The sequence below is a fragment of the Spermophilus citellus genome (assembly GCF_964194105.1).
Source record: "Spermophilus citellus genome assembly, chromosome: 8".
NCBI lineage: Eukaryota > Metazoa > Chordata > Mammalia > Rodentia > Sciuridae > Spermophilus > Spermophilus citellus.
In genome coordinates this window covers 43,589,285-43,607,073 of record NC_138189.1, presented here as the reverse complement: position 1 = coordinate 43,607,073, position 17,789 = coordinate 43,589,285, and the positions used below count along the sequence as shown (strand labels likewise).

General features: G+C 35.5%; 1 protein-coding gene and 1 pseudogene across 2 annotated transcripts in view; one reads left to right on the top strand and one right to left on the bottom strand.

The window, feature by feature from the left end:
* Window positions 1-450: 450 nt before the first annotated feature.
* SRP72 (signal recognition particle 72) overlaps window positions 451-17,789 on the bottom strand; it is a 35,578-nt gene continuing 18,239 nt past the window's right edge. The window contains exons 10-19 of the mRNA XM_081304111.1: window positions 17,197-17,325; window positions 16,355-16,427; window positions 14,244-14,308; window positions 12,579-12,674; window positions 11,789-11,892; window positions 11,577-11,654; window positions 10,399-10,536; window positions 6,989-7,026; window positions 3,377-3,536; window positions 451-2,432 (exon numbers count right to left, since the gene is read on the bottom strand). Of these exons, the coding sequence (XP_081160237.1) occupies window positions 2,255-2,432; window positions 3,377-3,536; window positions 6,989-7,026; window positions 10,399-10,536; window positions 11,577-11,654; window positions 11,789-11,892; window positions 12,579-12,674; window positions 14,244-14,308; window positions 16,355-16,427; window positions 17,197-17,325 (1,059 nt within the window). The 3' untranslated portion in view covers window positions 451-2,254. The remainder of the gene's footprint in view (window positions 2,433-3,376; window positions 3,537-6,988; window positions 7,027-10,398; window positions 10,537-11,576; window positions 11,655-11,788; window positions 11,893-12,578; window positions 12,675-14,243; window positions 14,309-16,354; window positions 16,428-17,196; window positions 17,326-17,789) is intronic.
* LOC308654254 (large ribosomal subunit protein uL15-like) lies at window positions 3,570-4,502 on the top strand (annotated as a pseudogene). Its single transcript has 2 exons — window positions 3,570-3,581; window positions 3,904-4,502. The product of its transcript is annotated as a large ribosomal subunit protein uL15-like (transcript).

The window sequence follows — 17,789 nt, the reverse complement described above, 5'->3', positions numbered from 1 at the left end:
AGCTCTTCAGAGTTTTATTAAAAAGACTGATTAAAAACTTTTTAATTTTTTTTTAAAGAGAGAGAGAGAGAGAGAGGGGGACAGAGAGAGAGAGAGAATTTTAATATTTATTTATTTTTTCTTAGTTCTCGACGGACACTACATCTTTGTTTGTATGTGGTGCTGAGGATCGAACCTGGGCCGCAGGCACGCCAGGCGAGCGCTACCGCTTGAGCCACATCCCCAGCCCCTGATTAAAAACTTTTAAATGCTGTTTTGTTTATACCCATGTCAACATGATATATTTTCAGCGGAGTTTAAACTGGGTTCCTGCAATCCCATTAGATTGGCTTTCTGGCTCTGCTGGGAGGGGAAGGAGACAATTTTAGATAGTTTGAAAGAAAATTCTTAGATATACTTACCAAGAAGTCCTCCCCAAAATGCCAACACTCAAAACACAATTATCCATAGTCACTGCTAGAATATTTTATTTTAAAATGTGCCATAGTGAATGGATGTATCCACACTGGTTTTTATAAATGTACACATACAACATGTATATACAAAGTATATATGTCACTGGTTAAAGCCCTGTCCAAAAGAGGAAATAATTGATGGTGTTAACACTTCATTTGACAATAACTTATTTGTTTGAACTGAAATTTCAGTTGCTTAGCAATGACTAATACCAATGGCTGCCAAAAACAATGACTAAATAGAGAACTGTAAATTTCACTGTTGTGCCTTAGGTCAAAATTTTCAAAGATGGATAATTTTCACCAAGATTCTGTTGCTTAGTTAACCTAAAAAATTATTATCTTTAACCTTAGAAATTTAATGGAATTCTAAATAACAGATTTACTAACAATCATTCCTATACTGCAGTATATATTCAGAAGGAATAAATATTTGTCACTCTTACCAAGAGACTGTTCTCTGTTTAGCTCAAAAGTATAACATAATAAATCATTCTTATTTTAAGACCTCATGTTTAGATGCCACTGCGATTCTGATTATGTTAAACAGAAAGACAGCACCCCATTTCTTATTTTAAAGATGGAAAGCCTTTTTAGAAACCCTTTGAAGAAGTTTCAGTAGATGTATTCAGAATCTAACACAGCAGCACATTATTAACAAGGACAGAGTAATTTGATCACAAGGAAATACTCATAAGTCTTAAATAAATTATACTTGGGCAGCATAAAATGAATATTAAACAAGGGGAGGCACCCCAGTAACTGTCTCACAGCTGTTGAATGTGAAGGTGGCTTGTGAACAAGGAAAGACAAGAACAACATTCACACCACAAACTGATTGTAAAATACTTCATTACTTAGAGAAAGGTAATGAAAGGTCAAAACCCATAAGGAAAGAGAAGCCATTAGAGTATCTATTAATTGGGCCAAACAGTCCTGTTAGATCTTAATACTGCTTGGTATTGATTTCCTGTCTATGTAATGAAGTCAATGTTTTATGTTCTTGATAGGGGCTATCAATCTTTCTGATTAAGAAAGTCCAAACCCATCTGACCTCATAACACTAGGTCAAAGAGTCAACTTCTTACAACATTGATATATTGAGATATTGAATGGTGCTAAATCAACATTAACATAATCTGAGAATGAAAATGATAGATAAGGAGCACAAAGGAACCATATACACATATGAATAATATTCCATATTCCAGTATCACATGACAGAATTTATGGTCAAAATTATTTAAAACATTTACTTTAGTCTTTTTGTGGTCATTTAATTAAGTGAAGAACACTAGTGTTTTGGTAAGGTTCCTTCTTATCACATGATATTTTTAACTCAATACTTAGAATGCTCAGAAGATTCCACTTTCAGCCTCCTAGGGCCATGTAAGACATAATTTAAAGTGGGATCTAAAATAGCAACAAGTGTCTTCAGACTCTAGTAGAAAACAGTTTCTGTTTAAATCCTGGGAGACCTTAGGTAACATTCCTTATTTGTGAAATGGAAAAAAGATCAAATCAGCACACAAAGATAAAGGGTGCAACAGATATCAAAGTGGTGTATGCCTGATCATCTCCAGTCCTCATAATCTGTGCAAACATAGGCAGTTCAAATGACCAAACCTGACTAGGCAGTTTGAGAAAGGTGTTTTCCTATTTGATGCACAAGAAATTATTTTATGAAAATACGTGGATATAAGAGGGAGCAGTTCTGTGCTTCTTGCTGTGTTACCTTTATTATGTTCCTAGTATATCACTGAGGCTATTTAAAAACAGCCTGCAACAAGGACATTCTATCACCAGCCACCTTTTCCTCCTTTCTTCTTTTTCTGTTGCTGTTTCTTTTTTGTTGCCGGGGCCCCTGCAGGTTTCTGGTGTCTTGGGGGTATGATGTTACTTGTAGAGGCAGAGACTGTTGCTGCACTGCCAGGTCTTGGAGAGGTGGGTGGGCTGCTCACAGTTTTACTGGCATCCCTGAAATCATCATACCAGAAATATTTTGGTCATTCATAAATTCCACAAAGAAAAAGGGTATATACAAGTGTTCTACTTTCCATATCTAACAATTTTCCACTTTGTTTAAGGTACGTCTCTGATTCCTCACCCTTTTTCTTTCGTTTCTTTTTTTTAGCAGTACTAGGGATTGAACCTAGGGATGCTCTACGTATCTAACCTATTGGAACAGGTTCTCACTAAACAGTCCAGGCTGGCTTGAACTTGGAATTCTCTGGCTCAGCCTCCCAAGTAGCTGGGATTAACCATACCTGGCTTTCGCCATTCTTTGAACAAAATTTTTACTGTTTGTAAGTAAAAAACTATACATCATTCATGCCCGTTTTTAGAAAACTTAAAGAAGATTAAAAAAATTATTCTGGGCATGGTGGCACATGCCTGTAATCCCAGTAGCTTGGGAAGCTGAGGCAGTAGGATCGTGAGTTCAAAGCCAGCCCAAGCAACAGCAAGGTGCTAAGCAACTCAGTGAGCCCCTGTCTCCAAATAAAATAGAAAATAGAGCTGGGGATGGGGCTCAGTGGTTGAGTGCCCCTGAGTTCAATCGCCAGTACCAAAAAAAAAAAAAAAAAAAAAAAGATAAAAAAATTAAGTGACTTATAATTCTATGTATAAATAACATTTTAATATTTTTGGTTTATTTATTAATGTTTACATAGTTAAAAGACTCAGTAGTTTCCTTTTCTTTTTCAAACAAAAAAATATTTAATTTTATAATATAATCAAAGTTTTAGTATTTGCAACATATTCAAAGCAGAACTATATTTTCTCTCTTGTATACTGCAAACATATATGATTGTATACTTCTCATACTTAAAATATATTAACAAACTCTCTCTAATATCCTTAAATCATTCTCAGAAATAATCTATGTTCTAAGCGAGTTCTATTATGAAGCCATGACTTACAATTCGGATGAGGCCCCTGCAGTTGCTCCCTGGGTCCCTTTTCCAATTTGATCCTTCTTTTTACCCTTCTTTCTTCCTCGATAGTAAGAACGTTCTCTCATTGGTAGCCATCTTTCTGGATCTGGGGTAACTTTTGGGTCATAATTCTTAGGCAGTTTTCCTGTTTAACAAAAGTAATAAAGAAATGAGGGATATGCCCCTAAAAGTTTCAAGACAGCTTGTTTACACAGTGTATCTATGCCTGGGAATAAATAACACTACAACAGAAATTAGTCTGAGAAAGTTTTATTTGTAATAATCTAACTAGGAAAAGGCCTCATTTCTAAGCATAATAAAGATTTAGAGGCTAAAGATTTCACAGCTTTATCTGTATAAAATTTTAAAGTTTGACAAAATAAATTTTTAAGAAAAATAGCAAAAACCTTATATTCTATAAAACAGAGTATATTGATATCCTTAATATAGAAAGAATCCTTACTAATCAATATGCAAATCATTCAAGAAAAAAAATAGGCAGTTATCATTAGGGTAAGCCAGAGAAAGTGAAAGTCATTAATCATGTAGAGAAATGCTCAATCTTACTAATTAAAAATGGGAAGGGTAGCTTTTTCGTCTCAGCTGCTGACATCCCATCCAGACTGAGGAAGACCTGGAAACTTTTGGGACACGTGAACCATGGCCACTGCCGCATCGGCAAGCACCGGAAACACCCAGGAGGCCAGGGTAATGCTGGTGGCATACATCACCACAGGATTAACTTTGACAAATATCACCCAGGTTACTTTGGGAAAGTTGGTATAAGGCATTACTACTTAAAGAGGAACCAGAGTTTCTGCCCAACTGTCAACCTTGATAAATTGTGGACACTGGTCAGTGAACAGACATGAGTAAATGCTGCCAAAAACAAGATGGGAGCTGCTCCCATAATTGATGTAGTCCAATCTCGTTACTACCAAGTTCTGGGGAAGGGAAAGCTCCCAAAGCAGCCTGTCATCGTGAAGGCCAAATTCTTCAGCAGAAGAGCTGAAGAGAAGATTAAAGGTGTTGGGGGTGCCTGTGTTCTGGTGGCTTAAAGCCACCTAGAGCTCTGGAGGTTCATTAAATGCTAACAAACACTTAAAAAAAATGGGAAGGGTAACAAAACTTACTAGTCTAACATGTTGAAAGCAGTAATACGAGCTGGGGATATAGCTAAGTTGGTAGAGTGCTTGCCTTACACGCACAGGCCCTGGATTCTAATCCCCAGCACACACACACACACACACACACACACACACACACACACACACAAAGCAGTAATACCCAGTTTTGGTGAAATGATCACACTCAAACACCACTGGGAGAAGTATATAGTGATATATAGCCTTTAAGAACAACTCTTTAATTTGATAATACCCATCATTTATAGAATCCTAGAAATATTCTGAAGAATCCACGAGCCACAAATTACACAAGACATTCTCTTTAATGTTAATATAGCAAAATAACTTAATTGTCGATCAGTGAGAAAGATTAAATAAATTATACCTCTAATACAGTAAGCTATACAAATAGGTTAAAAATGAGGCGCATGTGTATTTAATCATTTGGAAAAATCTTCACAATTTGGCCTAGAGGACTGAAACAAATTATCATAATATTATGCTCATACTGATTTTAGAAAACCGGTTATTTAGCATGTAAGTATGTAATTATATGTGTTTCAGTAAACAAGAAAAGTTAGTAATCATCTCTGAGATTATGCATTTGTGGCAGATTATTTTCCATGCTTTACGATACCCTATATTATTAGACATATATTATCATTGGCTTTGTTGTTTTCTTCTGTTTTTAGAATAAGTACACATCACTTTGCAAATTTTTAAAAATGTTTATCTGGAAACCACAAAAACAGAAAAGAAAGTAACACTGCATATTATTTCTACCTAATGTTATCAGTTGTTTCCTTTTAGGTAATACTAATACATAAAAAAAAACTAATTATTGAATTTTTATCCATTTCCAAGTACTATGACAAAAGTAAAAAAAAAAAAAAAACAATAAGACTTCAAATTAAAGACTGGTACAAACATTAGCTTGTGTTCCCTCTCCAAGTTCCACTAAAATGGTAATAAAAATATTAGAATTTGGAAAAATAGGTTAAAAAAAGTGTTATCAAAAAATTTTGGAAACTAGAAAACAGCCAGAGCATAGTAATAAACTTGGTGAAGATTTGGGAAATCTGAGTCCTAAGATGGCAGTGGGCCAAATTAAGAAGTAACTGATTTTTACCCCAAAACTCAAGAACAGGTAAGTGGCTTCACTAGATGGAACCAAACAGTAATTTCACCCACTCGTGCTAGAGATTGAAGAACCTAGGCCAAGCCAATCAATCCACAACATCGCCCTGGTTAATGGTTCAGGACTGACCACGGACCTGTGCTGGTCCAGTCGGATTAATAAGAAAGGTTTGCTGAGTCTCTCTGTCCTGCTGAATATAAGTGACAAGCATGTAGCCCTGTTTCCAACAAACTCTTGGGACTATAGTTCAGTTTTGTGGACAAAATAGATATAAATATAACTACTGAGTCAATGAGCCTTGATGTTAACTTTCCTCTAGACTCCCAGTTTTATAAACAGTAATTTTTCTTAAGCCAGTTTGGAAGAGCTTTGTGGTATCTATAGCTAAAAGATTCTAATGCAGGGCTGGGGATGTGGCTCAAGCGGTAGCGCGCTCGCCTGGTGTGCGTGCGGCCCAGGTTCGATCCTCAGCACCACATACCAACAAAGATGTTGTGTCCGCCGAGAACTAAAAAATAAATATTAAAAATTCTCTCTCTCTCTCTCTAAAAAAATAAAAGAAAGAAAGAAAAAAAAAAGATTCTAATGCATAAAGACTGTGTGCCAGACATCATTCTTAGACTTTATATGTAGTATCTAATTTACTCCTTTGAGAGGTATATATTATCATACTGCATTTTAAACTCAAATGTACTAATTTCAAACAGTTTTAAAAATCATTAGGTTTTGCTTCTTATTAAAAAAAATAAAAAATAAAAAATATGGGTATCTATGTTACATCCACAGTCACAGTGAAAAAATACTAGGGTAACAATTTGAATTTGGACAATCCAACTTCAGAGTTACACTCTTTTAAAAAATTAATAAAATAAAATTTTAGCTCACAAGACAAAAGTCAAGTATTCAAAGACACTAGAGAAGGGGGCATCGTGGTTATGTCTACAGAATTCTATTTAGGAATAAACTCAAATTTATTTTTTATTTTTTTTTAATTTTTTTTTTAAGAGAGAATTTTTAATATTTATTTTTTAGTTCTCGGCGGACACAACATCTTTGTTGGTTATGTGGTGCTGAGGATCGAACCCGGGCCGCACACATGCCAGACGAGCGCGCTACCGCTTGAGCCACATCCCCAGCCCCAAATTTATTTTTTAAAAAATATTTTTTAGTTTTTTTTTTTAGGTGGACACAATCTCTTTATTTTTATTTTTATGTGGAGTTGAGGATCGAACCCAGCGGCCCCGCGCATGCCACATTCCCAGCCCTAACCTCAAATTTTTTATCTTTGTAGAAAGGAATCTAAAATTTGTTTTTCATTCTTAAAAAGCTTACCCTTCTTTTTCTTCTTCTTCTTCTTCAAATCTCCCTGTCTAAAATGAGAAGAAAACATCATTACCATCACTGTGCTAAAATATTTACTGACATTAAGTATGTGCAAAAGAACAAGCTGGGCACTTAATCATAAAGGTTATTTATTTATTTGCAGTGCTGAGAATTGAACCCAGGGCCTTATGCATTCTAGGCAAGCACTCTACCACTGAGCTACACCCCCAGCCCTCTTACAAAGTGATTTAAGATTTGGTACCAGTTCACTAAAGCTAACAAGCTGAAATATTAATTCAGGTTAAATTCAATCACACTTAAGGCATTATAACTTCTGGAAGATAGTTTAGAAAACACAGAAAACAAATGTTTTCAGAAAACAGATGCCAATTATGTTGAAAAATAATTCCTTTTTCTTTTGTACCAGGGATTAAACTCAGGGGCACTTAACCACTGAGCCACATCCCCAGCCCTTTTTATTTTTTTATTTTTGAGACAGGGTCTCACGAAGTTGCTTAGAGCCGCTAAATTGCTTAAGGCCTCACTAAGTTGGTGAAGCTGATTTCGAACTTGCAATCCTCCTGCCTCAGCCTCCAAGTCGCTAGGATTATAGGCATATACCACAGCACCTGGCTTCACCTCTCTTCTGTACTATTTTCTAAATAGTATATGAGTAGTATCTGAAGTGTAACTGGTAAAATTTTGAATGAACATGAAAATCTGCAACACCTCTTGGTTAAATAACCCTTCATTTTCCAAGACTTTACAGAATTGATAAACTCTTTGCCAGAATAACATGTAAAATACCTACAGAGATTATCTCTGGAAGGATATTCTAAACTAGTCGCCCTGGTCATGGTCCTAGGAGGAAGATTTTTACTTACTCTCAATATTCTTTTATTTATTTATTTATTTATTTTGGTGGTAATGGAGGTGGGGGGGGGGGTGTTGGGTTTTTTGCAGTGTTGGGATTGAACCCATCGCCAGTCGCATGCCAGGAAAGGTCACATACCAGGAAAGTTTCCTACCACTGAACTACACCCCAGCCCTATCTTTCAAATTTTGAACCATGTGAATCTGTTAACTTTAAAAAGTAAGTAAAACCTCTGTTAAGCACACTTCAAAATAATTGTTAAGCATTCTGAAAGCTACAATGAAAACAGATGAAAAAAAAATCTCTGTATATATTCACATGTGATATAACTCTGTGAGAACTATGAAACAGTAAACTAAAAAGATGAGACAGCAATAATTCCTGCCAATTCATTCTACAAGTCATTCAATTATGGAAGTCCTTTCAGGATATCCTAAAGAATAATAAATGCAATGTGTATGTAGTGCCATACTTTAATATTTCATCTCTCACTCTTTGAAATAGTATTCGAAATTCTGCAGAGGCACACATACAGTTTCCCCAAGATTCTTTGCAATTTCTTATGTCTCTGCCCTTCTTATCATCCTTGGAATCTGCACAAATGCTACCTCCATGAAGCTGCTCCTAACTTGCCACAATCCCCAGGAAGAGCTACTCCCTGTGGCATGCTCCACTCTATCCCACACCATCACAGTACACACAACCTTTACTGCAATTGTTATTTACACATTTGGCTTTATTTTTTTTTCAACACTTAGCATATACATTCACATAGTGTAGCTCCAAAAGAGACTACACTTTTGCATTGAAAAGTTGAGCATAAGCCTAATGAAAATACTATGTTTAATTTTTTTTTTTTTTTAGTTCTCGGCAGACACAACATCTTTGTTGGTATGTGGTGCTGAGGATCGAACCCGGGCCGCATGCACGCCAGGCGGGCGCACTACCACTTGAGCCACATCCCCAGCCCTACTATGTTTAATTTTAAAACTTAAAAGTTTACATCCTAATTATTTAAGAGAAAATAAAGAACACTAAAGTTTTAGATAAAAATTATATATTCTTAATAGTTACCCAACCCTGTTTTAGTAGAGAAAAAAATATTGAAAATATTTAAAAATGTTATTTGAAAATCCACTTAAGGGGCTGGGGATGTGGCTCAAGTGGTAGCGCGCTTGTCTGGCATGCGTGCAGCCCAGGTTCGATCCTCAGCACCACATACAAACAACGATGTTGTGTCTGCCGATAACTAAAAAATAAATATTAAAAAATTCTCTCTCTCTCCCTCTATCACTCTCTCTAAAAAAAAAAAATCCATTTAAGACCTAGGTTCAATTTATTTTATTTTGGGATTTCTGGTAAATCTTAAAACTAGAATTAAATGGAATTTGGAACAATGTAACATCTTTGAGGCTTTAATTCCTTTAAGTCTTAAAAAATTATTATAAGGATAATGCTTTTTTTTATATAAGTTAATCATAGAAAGAAATCAATCATATATTCTTGCTTTTTCTTTGTGCAGTGCTAGGGATCAAACCCACGTCTCATGCATGCTAGGCAACCGCTCTACCACTGAGGTTTATCACCAGTCCTGAATTAAAAAAAAAAAAAAAAAAAAAAGAGAAAACAAAATTCAAAAGGCATTTTAAAAGAGGAAATAATAAAAAAATATGAAAGTCACAAAACTGGAGAAGTGTTTGATATCTTTCATGCTCTATTCATTCTGAATCAAAACTAGAATCATACATTTTACTATAGGTTTCTACTACCTACATTAAGATAGTAATATAGGAGAATCAGACTGTAAATTCCTTTAAATGAAGCTGGCCAACCTTTCCTCCAAATCAGCAAAATAAACCATCTGAATTTTGGTTCAATAATGCTAAATGATCTAAATGCATATCAATAACTTACAGGTAAATAAAGTAGGATGCATCAAGCCAATGGAATATTTTAAATAAAAAGAATAAAATATGCCTACATTTAGTACATCAAAAGGTCTCTAAGGCTTTTTAAATTAAATGTAAGAAAATTTCCAAACAAAATAATTCTTCTGGAAAAAAAAAAGTAAACAATTTAAGGAAAATATTAACCACCTATATGTATAAACAGGAAGAAAAATATTTGGAAAGATACATTAAGCTAATATCAGAGGGGCTGGGATTGTGGCTCAGAGGTAGAGCGCTCGCCTAGTACGGGCGGGACCCGGGTTCGATCCTCAGCACCACATAAAAAATAAAAGGCATTGTGTTGTGTCCATCTACACCTAAAAAATAAATATTAAAAAAAAAACAACTAATATCAGAGATTAGTTCTGAGATGGAGGAACAGGGGTGGAAATAAGAAATAAGAGCTGGGCACAGGGAAAGATAAGGAAAAGAAACAAATTTAAGCTTTATTTACATGGAATTTTTGAGATGTAGTTTTGTTTGTTTTGGTTTTCTTCTTTTTTTTCCTTCTATTCTTGAAATGTAGCTTTAAATTGTAGAATTTAAAGTCAACATTAGAATATTTTTATAAATGTTTTTAATTAGAAAAACATTACCCTTGTTCCTTCGGTTGACTATCTCCAGTAACTTTTCCACCCTTCTTCCGAATGTACGTAGCACCAGGAGAATTTTCAAGAGCCTCGACATCTACTTTTAGAGACATACTATCTGATGAGGGCAAGTGTTTGCTAAGACTGGGATAGAATAGGAGTTTAGGAACATAAAACACACAGGCACGCGCCTTTCAATATATTTGTGCCACTATAAAAATATTGTCTTTTTCTGATACCTGTCATCAGAAGCAAAAAATGTTCTAAAATCTACAGAATAATAAATCTGCAAGTTATGCCAATTATAAATATCTGTTCTGAAAGGAGAACTTGAAGAATAAAAATCTAATCATCTATAACTTTAGGGATATAGTTCAAGGTAGTTTCAAGACAACTATCAATGAAGACAGTAGAGGGCTGGGGATATAGCTCAGTTGGTAGACTGCTTGCCTTGCATACACAAGGCCCTGGGTTTGATCCCCAGCACAAAAAATAAAAAAAATAAAGACAGTAGAATGAACTGGATATAACTTTCCTATGTTCATACATGAATACATGACCAATGTAACTCCATATCATGTACGATCATAAGAATGGGAAGTTATATTCCATATATGTATGTCAAAATACATTCTATTGTCCTGTATAACTAAAAAGAACAAATATAAAAAGATTATTTTTCACCCTGGGGAAAAAAAAAAGTTGCAACCATCAAGCTTATAAAACAGGTTTTTTAACTGCAAATGCTTTGACTTAGCATCCATCACCCCACCTCAGTTTTGGGAACACACACTGATTAGTGTAGCACATATGATCTAAGCTCTATCAGGACTCAAAATCCTCTTATCAATAATAAATGTTTCTAACAATTCATAATTCATGCTCAACTACGCACATAAAACATGCTGTTGTCTTTTCATTCATTATTATGTGCAGCTGGACTTGAACCTGGAGAAATATAGGATTGCACCTTGTTGACTTCATTTTTGCTTTTGGAGCTAATAATACCAAAGTGGATCCATCACTATATTTTCCAATCACACTGATTAATAATTCTAATTTTTCCTTTTATCACTTTGGGAGTTTTGAATTCTAGTTGAAATTTACAACATAAAAATACCTGGTCAAAACTCAGCCTCTAGTGCTTTATGGGGAGCTGTCTGAAACAACAGTCAAAAGGATACACTTTAGCTTTCTCTGGATCCACAAGTGAGTAAGCAGAAATAAGTTGCGCCAGGGTGTGAATATCTTTTGGATTTTGTCTGAAAGAAGAAAGAAGATAAGTCACTGAACAGTATGTAAAATAAGAAAGTAACACAAATGTGGAAAATAACTCCCTCATATCAATAACAGAAACAAAATGTGGATTTCTACATCTCCAAATTTTAGAGCTTACTTCCATAGCTGTTCTAGGTCACTAATTGCCTCCTTCTTCCGCCCATATTTGAGTTTGAAGTTTGCAGCTTCTCTTATCAATGACAAATGAGCAGGAGACTTGGGCTACAGGTACAATTAAAAATAAATAATAAAAAAAAAGTTAAGCCAAATATCTAGTAAATCAATGAAGTTGCATTAATTAAACCTTTAAAATGGACCTATCCATTAAATTCCTCATCCTAAGTTTTACTGAATGCCTAAAACAACAATCTCTCTCTCTCTCTCTCACACACACACACACACACACACACACGGGTAAAGACATTAGTATAAGTAATCACCAATTTATGAAGTTACAAAACCCAGTTCTATTTAGGTTATCTGTGACTAAAAACATTCTCCTAAAACCAAATCCTAAATATATACCACCCACCACAGTTGTCAACCATTAACATAATATTTCCCAGAACAATTATGTCTCTCCACTACCAATAGTATTAATAATGTAAATGGCATTAGTGTGTACATATGATGGGAAGTTGGATATTGCCCGTGCAGAGACCCACAATGGAAAAACTCAAGATGTTCCTATTAGATGAAGACATGATAAACAATTATTCCATATACTATTGCTCCAATAATTACTACCATCCATGGGCTCTCTAGCTACTTAAGATGAGCTCTATTACATGCAACCATGTTCTACTATCATTCTTATTTCATGTACACATACACAAGAAGGAGCTTCAAAAAACACAAATGATTGTTTATCTAAAACATGTCTTTATAACACTTTACTCCTTATTTACCTGATGGTTTTGATACCACTGGATGGCTTGTGTGAAGACCTCAATGGCACTATCAATATCTTCCTCATGGCTGTACATGGTCACTAATGCAGACACCTATACAGTCAAAGGTATAAATTAATGAATTAAAGCAGTGCCAGCTAACAAATGGTTTGATAAGTTCAGAAGCTGAGAAGTGCTTAGACACATTTACAAAGCAAAACACCACTAGACATTCAAGTGTATGATCAGCCAGGTATACATTACTGTAGCTGAACTCCTGCTGATGAGCTCAGGGGGCCTGAGCTGCATAAAGCCAGTGAAAAGCTTGTCCAGTATGCTTGAAAACAGCAAGGAGGCCCACATGGCTAGAGTAGAAGGGGAGGGAAAACAGGAGAAGCAGTAGGAAATAAAGACAGATGAGGACAGAAACAGAGACAAAAAGTTGTATCTTTAATAAATATCAGGTGGGCTGTAGTTATAGCTCAGTGGTAGAGCGCTTGCCAAGCATGTACAAGGCACTGGGGTCAATCCTCAGCACCATATAAGAATAAATAAGTAAAATAAAAAAACAAAAAAAAAAAGAGCCAGCCAGGTGTGGTGGCACATGCCTGTAATCCCAGCTGCTCGGGAGGCTGAGGCACAGGATTGCAAGTTCAAAGCTAGCCTCAGCAATGGCAAGGTGCTAAGCAACTCAGTGAGACACTGTCTCTAAATTACAAAATAGGGCTGGGGATGTGGCTGAGTGGTTGAGCACCCCTGAGTTCAATGCCCAGTAAACCTCTCTCCAAAAAGATAAACATTAGTAAAAATAATAAACTGGCCAGAAAAAAAGACATGAATATAAAAAATGTAAGAGGGGCTGGGGATATAGCTCGGTTGCTACAGTACTTGCCTCGCAAGTATAAGGCCCTGCGTTCCATCCTCAGCACCACACACACACACACAAAAGATATTAAGAGGAAAATAAACATTATACATAACTTCTATGGCAATAAATTCAACAACGTAGATGAAATGGACAAATTCCAGGAAAGGTAAAAGAGGGACAGATATTAAATCTTAAAAACATTTTATTTTCAGCACATTGTTATTGGATTCTACTATGAAGTGTTAGAACAATCCTTAAAATAAGAATCAAGACAATGCACTAACATAGTTATTATTAGATATTTATTGAGTACTAGCTGCAAATAAACTGTGTTAGAGAAAACAAACATGAGTAAAACAGTTTCCCTTTAATAGATGTACATCCTACCACCACAAAATGTCTTTACTATGAAACAGATGCTTTCCTAGCTATATTAATGATCTAAACCTGTGCTATTTGAATAACCAGAGAACTAAATACTAAAGTTTGGCCACTATTACTAAATTATCTTAACTCAAAGTGACATGATATACAATTTAAGTCTAAGAAATTCCCTATACAGGTCTGAGATTATCTGAGGTTGACTTTCTTCAATAATTTAAGGACCTAATAGGGCCTGGCACATTTGACTGAATAGTAAACTAACAAAAAGCAGAACACAGAATGAAATTAAATTTATACCAAATAAATGTTATTATTCTACTATTCATACCTTATAAATTATACATAAGAAAATTAGTAGAAATTAAATTAAATATCAGACATACAATTCCACTATCTTCTCAAGTCTTATAATATTTTAATTACAAACTCACCATGCCTGGTTTATGCTTTAACTCCTCTATACTTCTCAATATTAAACATGCTTTGGAAATATTACCTTAGGAGATTAAAAACAAAATCATTATTGAAATCACAGTCTCATATTTTGTACTATCTCTAGATATACAAGCTTTGGGTTCTTGGGGTTAATATACTCCTTCTGTTAATTTCACAGATAAGGAAACTGACGTAAGAAGAAATAATGTATCTTGCCTAAGCTTACAAAATTAATAGCAGAGTTACTTCCAGAAAAGAAGTCTCTCAACTCCCATTCTGTTTCAGTTCTGTTTCTCTTTTATCACTCTGTAATTTGAATATAGTAATAGGTGAATCCTTCCCTAAAGGCCTTGCTATATGTTAATATAGATATAAATGCAAGGGAAAATCTGTGGTGATAAAATTTTGGGTTTTCCACTCATTATAAACTTCAACAACTTTAAAAACAAAACAAATAATAATTTTAAAAAAAACAAAAGACTCTCTCCTGGTTTTTTCTCCTCTCAGGATGATAAATAATCTTTGTAAGAATCAACAGAAACCAGGCAGTCAAGAGTGTTGGCAGGTGCACCTATAGTTCTAGCTATTCAAGGAGGCTAAGGCAGCTATATTAGGAAGACTGCTTGAACCCAAGAGTTCAAGGCCAGCCTGGGCAACATATAGCAAGAACCTGTCTCCAAAAAAGAAACCCAAACCCAAACCAAATAACACCATCACCACCACTCCTCCCCCCCAAAAAAAATGATGAGGAAAAAAGGTAAAGGGAAGGGCAAGGAGCCAGACATGATGGCGCACACCTGTAATCCCAGTGACACGGGAGGCTGAGGGCTGAATTCGGGAGGATCACCAAATTCAAAGCCAGCCTCAGCAACTTAGCAAGGCCCTAAGCAACTTAGTCAGACCCTATCTCAAAAAAAAAAAAAAAAAAAATTTTTTTTTAAAGGGCTGGGGATGGGCTCAGTGTTAAGTGTACCTGGGTTCAAAAAAAAGACAAGTGAGGAAGATAAGGAAATGTGAGGGTAACAGGGAAATCAACACTGTTTCTGTTTTTTTATTGCTTCATTTAAAAGACTTTTTGGACATTTTTTCTTAATTGCTAAACTCCCCCAGTTCATGAAATTTTAATTTCAGCCATTGTAATATATGAGATTTTTTTGACTATTTACCACCCTCATTGAGAACCAGAATGGTCTGACAGTTTTCTATAATGAAGAAAATGTCCTTTCAAGCCAGAAGTGGTGGCAAACTCCTGACAGGAGGATTGCAAGTTTGAAGCCAGCCTCAGCAACTTAGTGAGACACTTAGCAACTCAGCAAAACCCTGTCTCTAAACATAAAAAAGGGCTAGGGAGGGGCTGGGGTTGCAGCTCAGTGGTAGAGCGCCTGCCTAGCATGCATGAGGCACTGGGATTGATCCCCAGCACCACATTAAAAAAAACTAAATAAACACAATAAAGGTATTGTGTCCATCTACAACTAAAAAAATATTTAAAAGGAGGGGGGCTGGGGATGTGGCTCAGTGGTTAAGCACCTCTGGGTTCAATTCCAGGTACCAAAGAAAGAAAAGAAAATGCTTTCATCTGTGCTATCCAACACAGCAGCTACTAGATGCATGTGGCTACTAAGTCTTTCCAAGCATGGCTAACCCAACTAAATCTTAAACTTCACTTGATTTTGATTGATTTAAAGTTAGAATAGCTTCATTTGGCTAGTGGCTAGAATGCTAGACAGCAATAATTCTATTTAATCACTCAAGGTTCAATCAAAATTACAAAACTAAAACACTGATAGTTTTCTGTAAGAATCAAACACAGCAGTTCTCATTAAATCTATAGGTAGCAAAATAAAAATGAAAGATAAAGGGCCAAGCTGAACACTATTGGAGAGTATAATGCAAAATAATCCCTTTCTCCCCAGTGATAGATATAAATATGTGTAAGTATAGTCTTTTGGACGTTTAAGACTCATTCTAGCAACTGAGGAATAACCAAAAGAAAGGGCCAACTACCTCACTGCAAAATCTGTTGGTGATCTCAAGTCTACTCATGTTTAAAACAATAATTTATTCTTTACCATTATGTTAAAAGTGTAAAATCAAATATTAATACCTTGGGAAATTTTCAACTGTGCCATGGTCAGCTTAATTTCAGCTGCATTTTCTGGATGCTGATCTGAAAATTCCTGAAATTGTTTCAATTGAGAGAAAAAAAATCATTTTATTTACACAACTGCAGATATTATAATTACTCATCACTTATCTCAGCTATATAAGATTTTTAAATTTGGAAGTCAGGCATGGTCTTGCATGCATGTAATCTCAGCTACTCAAGGGGTTAAGGCCAGCATGGGCAATTTAGCAAGACTGTCTCAAAATCAAAACAAAAACAAAAAAATCTAAGTAACGATTGAAGTTTTGAGTAGAATTCACTGAAGAATACATTACTAAAACACAAGTTACCCATGTTCTGCAAACTTACAGAAAACAAAGCTGTAGCATAAGAATAAACCAGAGTGGGGCTGGGGTTGTGGCTCAGTGGGAGAGCGCTTGCCTAGCACTTGTGAGGCACTGTGTTCAATCCTCAGCACCACATTAAATAAATAAATAAAGGCATTGTGTCCACCTACAACTAAAATACAATATTAAAAAAAAAAAAAAGAAGAACCAAAGTACCCCTGGAATTTATTTACTGGTACATTTTCTATTACTTTTCCCAACAAATGTAAAAGCTTATAGGTTATTATTATTATGAAACAAGGCCATAACTGCCTGATACCTCATTAAAAATTCAAGTATAGGTCTGGGGGTGTAGCTCAGTGGTAGAGTGCTTACCTAGCATGGTGAAGCACTAGGTTTGATCCTTAGCACCACATAAAAATAAACAAATAAAAATAAAGGTAGTGTGTCCATTAACAACTTAAAAAAAAACAAGTTCAAGTATAATGTCTTTACCTGAAGTAGCTCTATTGCTTTTGTATGCTGCTTTTCACGGCAGAGCTGGGCAGCCTGGATTAACACAGGCAGGAGATGCGCAGGACTTTGGGACTGTAAACCAGCAGATATTTTGCGACACTGTTCTGCCTAGAAGACACACCCCCAACCCCCACAAAAACAATCTGGTTAAAGAAATTAAAAGAAAAGAGGAACATATGAATATACCACAGTGAATCTCCACATCATGTACAACCACAAGAAAAGATCCTAATTAGAATATAATATACTCCATGTATGTATGTCAAAATATACTGTCACTACAAGAGGAAGTGAGGGGAAAGGGAAAAATAATACAAGGGGGAGAAATGAATTACAGTAGAGGGGGTAGAGAGAGAAGAGGGGAGGGGAGGGGAGGGGAGGGGGAATAGTAGAGGATAGGAAAGGCAGCAGAATACAACAGACACTAGTATGGCAATATGTAAATCAATGGAAGTGTAACTGATGTGATTCTGCAATCTGTATACGGGGTAAAAATGGGAGTTCATAACCCACTTGAATCAAAGTGTGAAATATGATATGTCAAGAACTATGTAATGTTTTGAACAACCAAC